Below are 13,860 nucleotides of genomic sequence, written 5' to 3'. Positions count from 1 at the left end.
AATTGGATGCTTAATTTCAGGCACTTTTCCTGCTTCCACAGGTGACTGCTGTTTGCAAATTCACAAACACAGCCCCAGAAAGGGTAATTGCAAAACAGTTCCTTGAGGAAAGCAGCCTGAAAGAACAACCAGGCAGTGGGCAGGAAAGCTCAATGGGTCATACAAACCACCAAATCTTTTAAATTCACGTAACATCAGCGCTGCCTTTTTCATTTTTCCAGTGGAGACACACACTCAGCAATACTGACGATTACAGGTCTCAGAATGGCTGAGGTGAGAAGGCACCTCTGTGTCCATCTGTCCCCATCTCCTGCTCGAGCAGGGGCACCAGAGAAGGGCAGGGGACCCAGGACCACGTCTAATGGCTTGTGAACAACCTCCTGGAGGACAGTCCGCAGCACAGACGTGCTCCCTGATGTTCATGGGGAGCCTCCTGCCTGCCAGTCCATGCCCATTGCCTCTTCTTGTCACCAGCCACCCCTGGCAAGAGCCTAGCTCTGCCTTGCTTGCACCTTCCCTTCAGGCATTTACAGTCATTGATAATGAAATGATGCGTAAGAATTAATATTTTTTTTTTTCTGTAATGAGTTCGAATTCTGGCATTTTGCCTGTAGAATAGATCAAAAGAGTCACATTAATCAGAATAAAGAGATAGCACACATTAATTTACTGGCTGCCTCTTTGTGCTGTGCGGGGGAGCTTGCAGTAAGATCTTACACGAAGGATCACCTGGCGAGAGTTATTTCAGCACATCTCTTTGTGCATTTCGTTACAGGAGCCAGTAGTTGAAATTCAGCCTGACAGGAGCCCAGCACCGCATCCAGAGAGCACGCAGGTATAAAAGGACGGACTTTGCCTTGTGACCACGCTCAAACCAAGCCGTTGACAATGTGTTTATACAGGTATAAGTGTGAGCAGGGCACACAAAGCAGATTAGGGCTGGTTTTAGCATAACGCATAGCTCAGGCTGCTGAAGAAAAAAATTATCTGTGGGGGAGATCAGAACGCGTGTTTACCTAGCGCTCAGGCAGCAGCAGCCCTGCACTTTGGGCACTCCTGACTCATTTACCAACTTCGCTGTAATCCCGGTTTATCGTCCCGGGGCTCGGTTGATCCACCGGGGCACACCACAGGCGATCTTTAACCCCCGTGAGGCGGCTCCGAGTTAACTCCGCCTCAACCCGCACAGGTAAAGCCGCACGTTCACGGCGGGGCTCTGGCGGGGGCTGGGAGCTGGCAGGCACACGCAGAAACCCCTCGGGAGAGCCACCGTGTGTGAGGAGCCCCGGGGTGAGGCAGCAGGGACGCCGCCGGCGAACCGGGCACCGGTGCCAGCCCCGGCGCTTTACTGAGGGGAGCTGAGGTGAGGGGGGCTGAGGGGAGAGAACTGGCCCCGCCCCCCCCCCCGCGCGCTGCGGCCGTTGGGGAGCGCCGCGCGCTCGCCGCGCGCTCACCCCCCCCACACACCCCGCTCCCGCCTCGCCGCCGCCCCGCGCGCGCCGGTTCCCGCGCCGCCAGCCCGCCAACCCCCGGCCTGGGCGGCGGAGGGCAGGAGGGCGCGCGCTGATTGGCCGGGCGGGCCTCGGCGCCGCGCGCCCATTGGCTGGCCCGCCCCGCCCTGCCTTGGGCGGCTTCAGCGCCTTCGATTCAAATCGGCGGCGCTGCTGCCGCTGCTGCCGCTGCTGCTGCTGGGGGCGGTGTTGTTGCCGCCACCGCAGCAGCAGCGCCCGGTGTTTAAAGCGGCTCCCGCCACGCCCCGCCCGCCAGCAGCACCCAATGGGCGGGGCGGGGCCGGGCCGTTGGGCGCGGGCCGGGCCCAGAGGCGGGAGGCGCCGGTGGGTGCCGCAGGGGGGGCGCCGCCGCCTCACGGCTGTGTCCCCGCAGGCCGAGCGCCGTGCCCCCGGCAGGATGCAGGCGGCCGAGGACAGGGACAAGGACAGGGACAAGGACAAGGTAGGGGGCTGGGGGCGGCGGGGGGAGCTCGGGCAGGGCTCGGCCGGGCCGGCAGCCCCGCGGCTCGGCGCCTGACCGCGCTCCGCTCCCCGTGGCGCAGGAGAACCGTCCCGCCCCGCCCGGCACCCCGCGGAAGCAAGCGGCCGCCTCGCCCTCCGTGCTGGCGGAGCTGCAGCCCGGCTGCCAGCCGCTCGCCACCCCGCCGAAGCCCGAGGACGGGCTGCCCGCGGAGCCCTGGACGCCCACCGCCAACCTGAAGGTGCTGATCAGCGCCGCCAGCCCCGAGATCCGCAGCCGGGAGCGCAGGAAGGAGCTGTCAGGCGCCGCGGGGGACGGCCTGCAGCCCCAGTGCTGCACGCAGGTACGCTCTGAAGGTCTCCTCTTCTTCTTTAAAAAAATAAACCCTTAGCTGAAGACTATTCCGTATAAAAACCTCCAAGCCAACACGCCGCAACTCTTCCTTTCCAGCTCTGACTTTACAGCCTTTATAAATGTAACCAACAGCGTCACACTGTTACACGCAACACCCAGAATGTTTCTTCCACAGCTGCCCACAACCAAGCTGTTCAATGTATACATTCACACACTCATTGTAAAATGTTTCAAGGTCTCTTCTTATTTCTGCATAGGAGCACTTCTCTGGTGATGAATACGAAAAATTGCAACCAAGTCGCAAGGAGAAAAGCCTAGGGTTACTGTGTCATAAATTCCTAGCCCGATATCCTGATTACCCCAGCACTGCAGAGAACACTTACATTTGCCTTGATGAAGTAGCTGAAGAGCTCAGTAAGTTGCTGTATATGCCATTATACGTCCTCATGCAAATGTGCCAGTAAACCACCCTTCTGTGTTTATTACTTTCTTGTTCCATAACATTTTGAATGCTCGCTGTGTACTCTCACATTTACCTAAACACCGCTTTACAGCCTTCGTTCTTACCACAGTTCTTTTAAGAAGCTCAGGTTCACTTAGTGAACTGAATCAAGACGCTCTGAATAATGTTTGAGATTAAACATCTACATTACTGCAGATACCACAAATAACCAGTTGCATTTTTTGAACCTAGAAACGATGGCTAAGATTCGTGGCTGACTTTTCTATGTCAGGAGCTAGCATTTCTGATGCTGAGCCCACAGTTTCCTGTCCAATCATGACATCAAAGCAAGAAACTACTTTCTGCTATCTTGTATCGCACCAATGATCTGTTGAGAGTCCAAGTTGCTAGCAGCTGAAGCTTTTTCTTCTTGTAAGAGCTATGAGAATACAGTATCCTGCAGATTGGATGAACTGCAAATACTATCCATACACTTCTGTACAAAATATCATCTGTTAAAAAACACCTACTCAAAAATGAGAATTGAATAGACAACAGAAAAGGCCAGTATGTTTTTTACTGTGAGTTTCCAAGAGTATTTAACAAGGCAATCTAAAATTGATGCAGTGAATAATTAAAAATGCTTTTTTTAGTCTGTATTGAGACCCATCTAATGATATTACTGGTAACAGTGAGCTTTAGTTCTTAAGCTGTACTCTAGACCAAGAAGAATTTGGTCTACAATACAAGACATACAAGTACAAGAATAACTTGGTCTGGAAGAGCAAGTCCTTGCCATGTCTGAAGCAAGAATTGTTTTCTTGCCCGCAAGATCTGTAAGATTTATTTTCTGTCAAGTTGGTACTTAGGAGTTGGTGAAAACACCTGAGAATTATATTAGGAGGAAGAAGTATGGGAAACTTCATTTTTCTGTGCAAGCTGTGTATCAGGTAAATGAATGAAATAAAGTATTTTATGTAGTAAAGATATCATATTGATCTTCCTTTTTTTTTTTCTTTATTTTAGATGTTGAACGTAGACGAATATATGATATCGTGAACGTGCTAGAGAGCCTACACATGGTGAGACGCCTTGCCAAAAACAGATATGCTTGGCACGGGCGACATAATCTCACCAAAACCTTGCAGACCTTGAAAAAAGTTGGAGAAGAGAACAAATACACACAACAAATTCAGATGATCAAGAAAAGAGAGTATGAGCATGAATTTGATTTAGATGGTGAAAGAAACGAAGAAATGCCGAGGTCTTTTGTCTCAAATGAGAATTCAGAAATGTGTTTTGTCGAGCTCCCAGGAATGGAATTTCGTGCTGGTAATATTTCTCTACAATGCCAAGAAGAATATGTACTCATGATTATAAGTATCTATGCCCATGAAAAAAACATTGGTATTTTTTTCTAAAACACTACTGCCTGAAAAGCACCACATCTGTTCGTGGTTGGAGGAAGGCTCTACTTTCTTCTAGTTGTCCTATTTGATTCTTACATGTGTTTTACTTTTAGGGCTCAAGAACAAGGGGGGAACAACAGGTGAAACTAACAAACACGCTCAACATATAATCAAACTGCAGGATTTTGCAGAAGCCAAAAGTCTACATGACACCATAAATTATTAATTTTTAAAATTTAGGTTTGATTCATGGGAGAAATGCTCACTAACACTTGTTAAATTTGTTATACAATCTACAGTTAAACATCTCTGAGAGTCCAAGTCAGATGATAGGAAAGGTATACCAAGGGAGACACCACACACTGCTGTGTAGTTAGACATGCTATCCACCTAATGACCTGATTCTTGCCATGTAGAGACTCAATGCTGGAGTCCGTGTTGGTCCTGCCTAATTGCCGTACTGTTTGTTCTCAGCATTGTTACTGGCAGATTTCTTCGGTGTTTTTAAAAGCGTTTGTAGCTGCCACATCACTTACTGCTTTAATCCTTTTTTCCTGTCTGCTGCAGCATCAGTAAATAGCAGGAAAGACAAGTCTTTACGAGTGATGAGTCAGAAATTTGTGATGCTGTTTCTTGTATCAACTCCTCAAATAGTAAGCCTTGAAGTTGCTGCTAAAATCTTGATTGGAGAAGATCAGTTAGAAGACTTAGATAAAAGCAAGTTCAAAAGTAAGTAAAATGCTACTGTTCCTGTTTGCTTTTTGATCATGCTTTAAATAGAAACACACAGTGTAAGCTAAATGAGCTATATCTAGTACAAGATTATGTAGTATAAAATGTTGTCATCTTACTACCATTTGTATTTGAACTTCCAAAAACCCAATAAGCTCCGTGCACAGTTTTTATTAGGGATCCACCTGTACACTGTCATTCATACACACCATGTAAGAGAAGTCCATGGAATCCTCTCATGGTGAAGTAACGTCCGCTTATCGGTAACGATTTCTCCAGCAATCTGTGACAGAGATGGGCATCATTTCAGCAAACGTTTCTTAGCATCATGCAAATCCGTGTTCTGGTCATATAACTTACTCGATGGAAATCTAAAGAAATGCTTTAGAAGTCTTGTTAATAGCTTAAACGCTTGAGGAAGCGAAACCCCATGTTGTAACTGCCAATTATTTCTTCATTCTTTTGCCCTGCTTTCAGTTCCCTGCACGTTTCCTCCTCTTGCTCACCATTCAAACGTAAAGGTACTTCTAGGTCCAGGCCGGTATATCTATATTAATTGAAAATGTGCCTGCTCTTGAGGCATTAAGAATTAATTTCACATTTCATTGAAAATTACATCCTTCCTTGCTTCTCAGGCTTTTTTTTTTTTTTTTTTTTTTTTTTTTTGGTGAAACTATGCAACAGACCGGTCCTCGCTGGTTTCAGTTCATAATTTCCTTTCCATTGCATCTTGGCAAAACAGTGCGTGTGGGTAGTGTTTTTTTGTTAGTTTTCATTTGTTCTTCTTCCTCCATAACATCTATGTCTTGCTAACGTTTTCATGCTGTGCCATCCATGTGTTAATACTTCCGGTATCGCATTTTACCATCTTCTTGGTTAAGAAGCGCAGTCTGAAGTTCTGTGACTTGCTAGACTTTAAATTTTCAGTAGCAGAAGCTTTGGATTAAGCACATTCTGAGTGGTTAAACAATTCACTTGTGGTTCTACTACTGCCTAAAACTTTTTCATAATGGTTGAACCTGAACACAGTTAAAAACACGCAGGATGATCATCCTGTTGGAGTTCAGTGTGTCTCTTCTCCATGCTTTTCGTGTTCTTCCTTGCATATGTACACCTGCTTTAGATGTTGCTGGTTTTCACTATAGAATTTGTGTAGGTTTGGCCAGTATACAAAGCCTAACTTGTTTTGAAAATGTGTTTTTCTACATTTAGCATAATATTTTTACCACTATATAGATTTATAGATCTTTATGTCATTCCACTTCAAATTTTATGATACGTTATTTTATAGCACAAATGCCTGTACCATAAAATAATTTTCATAAATAAATTAGGAAGGTTTTTCCTTTCAGCTGCTAAAAGGCCATTGTCAGATTTTTAATCTGATCCATGCTATCTTGCTAATAAAAATCACTACAACTTACATTTGTTTTCTTTTATTTCAGCCAAAATTAGAAGACTTTATGACATAGCAAATGTTCTCAGTAGCCTTGAGCTTATCAAGAAAGTTCACGTTACAGAGGAGAGAGGTAGGAAACCAGCATTCAAATGGACGGGACCTGAGGTCTTGCCAAGTATTCAGGGTAGGTTACACGTCATCTTCTTTTGATCTGCTGATTGTTGGGCTTTCTTCTTCATTTTGAAAATCTTTTACCAAAAGACAGTAAACTAGGCAGAGAGTCTTTGACAGTCACATTGTACTTGCTCCTCAACAACATAGCACATTAGTATTTCTTGGAATGTCCAATATATTTCCACATAGCACATACTCCTATATCGTGACTCTTGCATTTCCATTTTTGCTGCTGCTAGTACTTCAATATTTATAAGCTAGGTGCAAATAATTGCTTTTCATTACTGGATCTGCATGTGATACATACTTACTCTTCTGTTTCTTCTGCTTTTTAGACACAAAACTTGAAACAACTTCTGCAACCTCCATTCCACATGTTTCAGAACGCATCGCTTCCAGAGAGCAGTGTTCAAAAAATCTCTTTCCTTCAAGCGTCAAGCAGAACTTCACTCGGCATCCGTCCCTAATAAAGTTAGTTAAAAGTATAGAAAATGATAGAAGGAAGATCCAATCTGCTCCAGCCAGTCCAGTTAAAATAAGCACAAGTATGTAGCTACAAACTGCATTTGTTTTCTTGTTTGTTTGTTTTTTTTTTTCCTGAGTATGTTTCTGACTTGGACATAGAGTTTTGCATTAAATATCCAGGCTTGCCATCATCTCATAGGAGATGGGGATGCATGAGTATGCCTGCTTACAACAAAAATATGTTTGAAAAAGTCTGAAATAGACAAGATGGCAGAAATACATATTCCCTGTAAAATGGATGCATTAGAATATTGATAGTGAAAACAAATCTAAAATAATCCATGTTCAGTGAATAAGCTCTGCAATTATTAGAACTCTTTCTAGTTTTAATGGATGAAATCCCATCACAGCTTGTGCTGTGCTGTTGCAGTTGCAATGTAAACATTACTGGTTACAGACTTTGTGCAGTATAGTTTATTTTCTAGATGTTGTATCTTTCTCTATGAACTGTTTTTAACTGTGGCTGGTTGCGGAAGCTACATTTTATATCTTGCTATCTCAGGAGTTCTGTCTTCCATAAAATTGCCAGAAAATTACCTATCTATGTTTGTGTTCTTGTTAAGTGTTTTCTTCGAAGGAGAGAAAAAAAAAAAAGCTGAGGCTTTAATATTTTTTTGATGTAAGTTACTATCCAATTGATCAAATCAAGTCTGGGTTGGAATTTATAGATAGCACGGAGTCTTAGTTTCTTCTCATTAAACTTGTATGCCATATTAAATAATGCCATCTCAAGGTAGAAAACTTACACGTTTGGTACATCATCTGTTTTGTTTTCCCCCTTGCAGCAGGTACTGATCAAAATTTATCAGCTTACACAAGTAAAATGTCTCAGCTTGCAGCGATCGCTCAACATCAGCTGGAAGGACCATCAAAGTAAGTTTGCAGAAGTGTTATACTGACAAGTTGTATTTTGTCACTGACCATTAAGTTCAAACTATACTTCTTTTGAGTCAGGCAATAGTCTGCAAAAAACAATAAGCCCTGATGGTGCAGGCTATTTTTTTTTTACTTACTATTTTCTGTTCAGTGGATTGAGACACTCAAGTTCGTGTTAAGTCTTAGTATTACAGAAAATAATTAGTCAGGGTATTTCTGAATGAAGGTATTAAAATACATGTTTGGGCATATTTGTTAGTTTCTTTTTTTTTTCTTCTTAAGGAAAGCAAAAGGGATGAAAATGAAATTGCCAAGATCTACTTTGGAAAATAATCCGTCCTCACCTGAGGTAGCCCCCAAGCCCGAAACTCACACTGCAGCACCCTCTCAGAAGTCAGTTCTCACTCAGCCACTAGGTGTCTTACCTCCGAGCCACAGTTCAGTATCACCAGTAATACTACCTCAGACTCATTCTGGCGTTTCATACGCAATATACCTGCATCCTTCCCAAGCCCACACTGTGACAACATACAGCCCAAGTTTCACGTTACAGCCTCTACCATGTGCTAATGTGACAGGAATTAAGAGTATTAATTCAAAAGTCTTAAATGAAGTAACCACCAAGGAAGTGGACAATCACATAGCTGCAGATGATCCACCAAAGTCCATGACATCTATGCAATCTGAATCTTCATCACAGAGGTGCCTTAAAAGATCACAAGCATTACAAGAGAATAATTTGATTAAAAAGTATAGAAGTGATGAGGAAAGCCCTGATACTTCTGTGGTAAGTTTTTTTGTTTGGTTGGTTGGTTTTTAACCTGTTCTATAGCCTAAAGATGGTGCCACCTTCTTATTTCAAACTGGTTTAGGAGCCTGCCCAATGTTGTCCAATTTGTAAATTAATCGTAAAGAAGCCAGACATGGGAGTAACCTTATAAATACATAATCCTTTAGCTGACTATAGAGGCATTTGTGCTACAGACTTGTATAACTCTTGCAGTATAAATATTCTGTACTGGAATTTCAGAATACCTGTTCTTTTACCTTTGAGGAATAATTTTGGAGGGTATGCAAACAGTTAAAAGATGAAGTTGTAATTGTCTGCTGTTTCTGAGAAGGTGTCAAAGTGTACAGATATCTTCAGAAAGAAACAACTCCCAAAACATTTTTTCAAGACTTACCCACTTAAGAATATGATTCTGGAGCAGTTCAGGTTACTCATCTTTGTAGAAGGGCTGACATTCATTCTTGGCTTTGAAGGTGTTGGGAGGAAAAGTAGACTCATGAGAGTTACTGGACAGGTAACATCCCCCACATCCTGACACCTTCTAAGTATTTCTATCCGGCGTTGTACTTTGTTAACGTTTTAGGCATAATAATACAGCACAGTAAGAGAACAAGAGGTTCAGATAGACTTGATGTGGTTGTAGAAACTAGGTCTGGATCATTTTCCACTCCTCAGTTGCTGAATGTTTTAGTGTCTGTAAATTATCAGTCTGCTTTAAATTGTGCTTGTCAAAACAGCTGTGAAATGTCACCAGAGTGGTGTGGCTGTGTGTGGTACCAACTATCCGCCTGCTGTGAAGGAGTAAGAGGGGATCACATAGAACTGTTTCTCTTACTGACTACAAGTTTTTATAGCACAAACTCTCTTTTCAAACATATGAATGTTGTCGTAGACCTGTAATTGAGAATGTCAAGTCCTTCCCAATGTCTACCTTTGTTTTCATATATACTTTTTTTAAAGGGAGAGTCTGTTAAAAATGAAAGACCACCTTCCAGTGGCTCACAAATGAATTGTGAAATGGACAATTTCCAGGAAGAGAAACAGAATGAATCTGAAACATTAGACCTAAGTGTGGCAAGTTGCTCTGACCAATGTAAAAGAGCAGATGCTCCAGAAGATGACACCAGAACCAAACCTAAACAAGACATTCCTGTGGCATTTGCCATTCCTGCTCATGAGGTAAGCTTTGTCAGAGACCGCAACAGATTGTTGTTACCTAGAAAAACACTACTTGGAACAATTTGCAAAAGAAACAGAATTGTAATGAACTACATCTATATAGATTGCCTTTAGTTGGATTATCTTTAGTGTGCTTTAAGAAAAAAACTTACTTAATGTAGGGCCATTCTATGTCTGAATTAAGTACACACATAAGAAGTAGTAAAATGACTTTCAGGCTTTGATTGGGATGAAGACAACTAAGCCTAAGCAGACAGAGGCAATGCTAAGATACTATACCTTCCTAGACTGTTGTTTGTGTGCATTTCATTTCAAATACTTTCATTTACAGTGGAATCTATGTAAAATTCTGTGTTCTGCACTTAAGACTTCCTGCTACAGAGAACTTGAATATCAAGAACAGTTCTGCTGACAAAAACAGACCTTGTAAAAGCAAAAGGATTGTATAACAATGTCGTAAAAAAAAAACACAATCCTGGAATGAGATGACATGATGACTACAGAGTCCAGGTGCTTCTTCTGTCCAAAAGTAGTATTCCACATAAGGATTTCTTTTGTCAAGCCTAATTGTACTGTGTGGACTGACAGTTCCTCTCCCAGGATATCATCTGGGAATTGAGCCAGTTGATTTCTGGGGACTTGAACAGCCTTGTTTGGCAATGTGTGGCTGAGACTATCTTCAGTCAGAAGTTAGTACAGGCATGGAATATAGGATCCTGGTCATAGGGAGGATAAAGAATAAGGTGGTGGCAAGGGGAATACAACTTTGTAGAAATACTTGCGTGTTTGTTACATCTTTGGGGTAAAGGTGTGTCGTTGTCTTTCTTTTTCAGAGCTTTTTTCCATCTGGCTACCTTATTCCTCTTACTCAGTGCACCCACCATGGCAATAAAGCAAGCCTTTCTAATAAAGAGAAAGCTGGGATATGTTCGTTACAGCACAGTTCCTTCAGCTCACCCCCTGCTGGTGAGTACTAAACAAGATAGGTACACAGTTACCTGGTTCAAAGGACAATGAGCCAGACTGATCCTACTCAGGTCCAGAAGACACAGTGTAAGAGCCTCAATTCTTAATTCCTTCAACGCTTGATTTTTCTGTTTCAGGTGTCATTCCAGTGACAGCATCTGAACTGAAAGCAGTTAACATTCCTGCTTTTCACATAACATCCCTGAATATAATGCTGTCACCAACTTCTATAGCTGCTGCTGCACCTGTACTAAGCAACTCCTGTCTCAATTCAAGCGACACCAGTTCTGCCCAAAATCCAAATTCTTCAGTTCTGAACTTTACACTGCAACATGTAGGACTAATACCTGCTGGTATGCAAGTTCCTGCAAATCCTGTTCTTCAGCATGTACCAATCTCTCCAAAAGCAGAAAATAGTAACCACAGCTCAGAAAACACGAACTTACAAGAGGAAAAGGTAAGTAAAAACATCGCAACTTCTTTGACCACGTGCCCAGTGGGAAATAATAGTGCAGTAATTCCTTTCTGCAGGTAAATTTTTTAAACCAATATTTTTTCAATCTTGATTTATAAATCACTAGTGACCACAAAAAGCAGTGAAGACTAGCATAAGTACAATGTAAGTGAGAGGTTACAAAGGAAGAACACGTATCCTAGTTGTTGAGGATGTGGAGCCAGCTGGAGAATGACAAGGTGTGAAGAGACAACTGTCTTAGAAGATTTTGGATGAACCTGAGATAATATATCCTTAAAGTAACAGATCTGTTACTTTGTCTTTCCTTGTCAATACTTTCCTAATTTACTCTCAACTACTACTTAACTGTAGCTTTTATTCATAGGATAGCAGAGCATTATAACAGAATCTTGTTTCCCATGGAGTTTTCTCTGTGTAATATATATAATACTGTATTGCCTAAGGTCTGTTTGAGCTAAAAATAGGAGATTTGAGAAAGCAGTTTCTCCATTTAATCCATTTTGTATAGACATACATATTTCAAGGAAAATAAATAGTTTTATTTCTCTCTGTAGAGTTGTTAATTTAAAAATTTCAGGAAACTGTTTGCTAATATCCTGCAGAAACCTAAAACTGTAATTCAATTTTTTTCTTAAATGAAAGTAAACTCTCTCTCCTCTCTAGCCTAGTGTTCCAAAGGAACCCGAAGAGCCCCAGACAACAACAGAAATGTTTTTCCGCACACCAGGAGGGCCAAACACAGTATCTACACTGTCTGCAAACTCAGATGGTACTGACAGAACCTCTCAAGGAACCCTATATATTCCTCAACGAAAACTTGAAGTGTCAGAAGACTAGTTTGGGGATATCAAATTGCTGACTGTGTTAACAGGCATAATTACTGATAACACACTGCACATGATGAATTGTATTATGGACAAAACATGTTTTGGCAAGACTGCAATACTGGAATAGCCTTAATGCTTTAGAATTAAAACTGGCTCTTAATGAGAAAGTTAGTGTCTAATATTTTTTCCAAAGGACTCACTTAAGGAATTATAGCAGCAATGTTATGTATCTAGTGTTTTCTGTGTTGCTTTTCTGCTATGCAAAGTAACTGAAATTGCCTTTGTACAGAAAGGTACAGTCTGTCAGTACATATTTTGCACAAAGAAAATACTGTGAGTGTGTACATATTTTGTTTTAACAAAAAGACCATAGTTGAAATTTCTTTTGCTCCAATGTTTGATAATGCTCTTTTGTAAAGTTAGTAAAAAGAATCTTAATCAAGTTTTATATAAGTTAAGAATTATTTATACTGCATTGTAAAATCAGTTTGTTCAGATTCAACTTACATCAAACTGTCAAATTTTGGCAGTTTTTTTGTTTAATGAAATTAAATTACTGGAGTTGAGTAACACACTGTACTGGACTCTTTTTTTAGGGGTGTGTATAATCTGAACAAAGGCATAATGATATTTCATCAAAAAGGTGCATTTAAGTACTTCAGTCTCCCTTTTTCAACTCTCTGTAGAGCTTCCCTATACCAATTAGAGGAAAATGCTCATGATAGGTGGGATTAGAAGTACCTAGACTATTCCATGAACTGCAGTTGAGGTGTTAAGGAATGGAGAAGTTATATAGCTTGGGCCTCACACTAACAGCCAGTTTCAGTAAGACTAGGTAATATTACCTTGCCTCTGCTCTGTTCTCAGAATTTGAGCCTGATGCTTGCTGTGCTACACACAGCAAATACGTTCTCTTAATAGCAGACAGGCTTCAAGCCTAACATTAAGTTTCTTCACTATTTGCCCAAAGGCTTTGTATCTATGTAAAACAGCTCGTGACAGAAATCACACACAGTTACTAAAGCCCCAGCTCTTCACCGTTGCAATGTGAAGTCTGACTTCTAGGAGGGAGTTCCACCTCTCTTGAACATCCCCAAACCACTCCTGCTACAGAAGAAAGGTAGTAGAAGAAACTGTAGCTTGAAAAAAAAAAAAAATCAAGTTCAAAACTTGGAAAACCCATTCACAATTACAGAGATGAGCTAGATTATTTTGAGTTCAATAATGTTCTATCTTCTCTTGCCCTCAAAATAACAACTGACAAAGCAGAACCCACCTTGTGCTGCAAATACTTGAACAGAAAAAAAATTACTAGTTTCATACAGAATTACATAATTCAAGGACTTGTCTCCCTAACTTCCTTCATTCGTTAAAACTACTTTTTTTCTGATAGAGAATTCTTAAGGCAGAACTTTGGTTAAAGCCTCACTACCTTTTCCTTCAGTCCACCTTAAGTTTTAAACACTGCTATAACTTACCCTAGCAGAGGATCAATGTATAACACTATCTTATTAATCTTTCATAACAGCCTGCCACAGCAGAGGCCATAATACTTCTGCTCCATGAAATGTTTACCTTGTCCTTAGCCCTAATCTGCCTGGATCAGCTGTGAAGCAGAAGTTGTAGTAACGCTATGCATGTGTAGTATGTGTATGGCATTATTTTCCTTTACTGTGCTGTATGGGGACATAGTGAACATTTTAACTTAAACCATCAACAAGGAAGGGAAGAGAAGCCTCAC

The 13,860-nt window shown here is 41.7% G+C and overlaps 1 protein-coding gene across 1 annotated transcript; it reads left to right on the top strand.

The window, feature by feature from the left end:
* The first annotated feature begins 1,908 nt into the window (after positions 1 to 1,908).
* On the top strand, positions 1,909 to 12,505 carry E2F8 (E2F transcription factor 8). The gene is made up of 13 exons (XM_032188553.1): positions 1,909 to 1,953; positions 2,054 to 2,314; positions 2,583 to 2,739; positions 3,794 to 4,099; positions 4,744 to 4,905; positions 6,354 to 6,491; positions 6,817 to 7,026; positions 7,792 to 7,879; positions 8,165 to 8,669; positions 9,633 to 9,851; positions 10,685 to 10,817; positions 10,955 to 11,274; positions 11,956 to 12,505. The coding sequence occupies exons 1-13, from the start codon at positions 1,909 to 1,911 to the stop codon at positions 12,127 to 12,129; spliced, it is 2,718 nt and encodes a 905-aa protein (XP_032044444.1). The 3' UTR covers positions 12,130 to 12,505.
* The last annotated feature ends 1,355 nt before the right edge of the window (positions 12,506 to 13,860 follow it).

This window comes from Aythya fuligula, chromosome 5 (genome assembly GCF_009819795.1).
Source record: "Aythya fuligula isolate bAytFul2 chromosome 5, bAytFul2.pri, whole genome shotgun sequence".
Lineage (NCBI taxonomy): Eukaryota > Metazoa > Chordata > Aves > Anseriformes > Anatidae > Aythya > Aythya fuligula.
This window is presented reverse-complemented; position numbering and strand designations above follow the sequence as displayed.

Excerpts from the sequence above, each read along its gene's own strand:
- E2F8 (XM_032188553.1), top strand. The coding sequence starts at position 1,909 with ATGCAGGCGGCCGAGGACAGGGACAAGGACAGGGACAAGGACAAG. Across the intron at positions 2,315-2,582 it reads AGCCCCAGTGCTGCACGCAG|GAGCACTTCTCTGGTGATGA; the intron begins GTACGCTCTGAA and ends ATTTCTGCATAG. Across the intron at positions 7,027-7,791 it reads TCCAGTTAAAATAAGCACAA|CAGGTACTGATCAAAATTTA; the intron begins GTATGTAGCTAC and ends TCCCCCTTGCAG.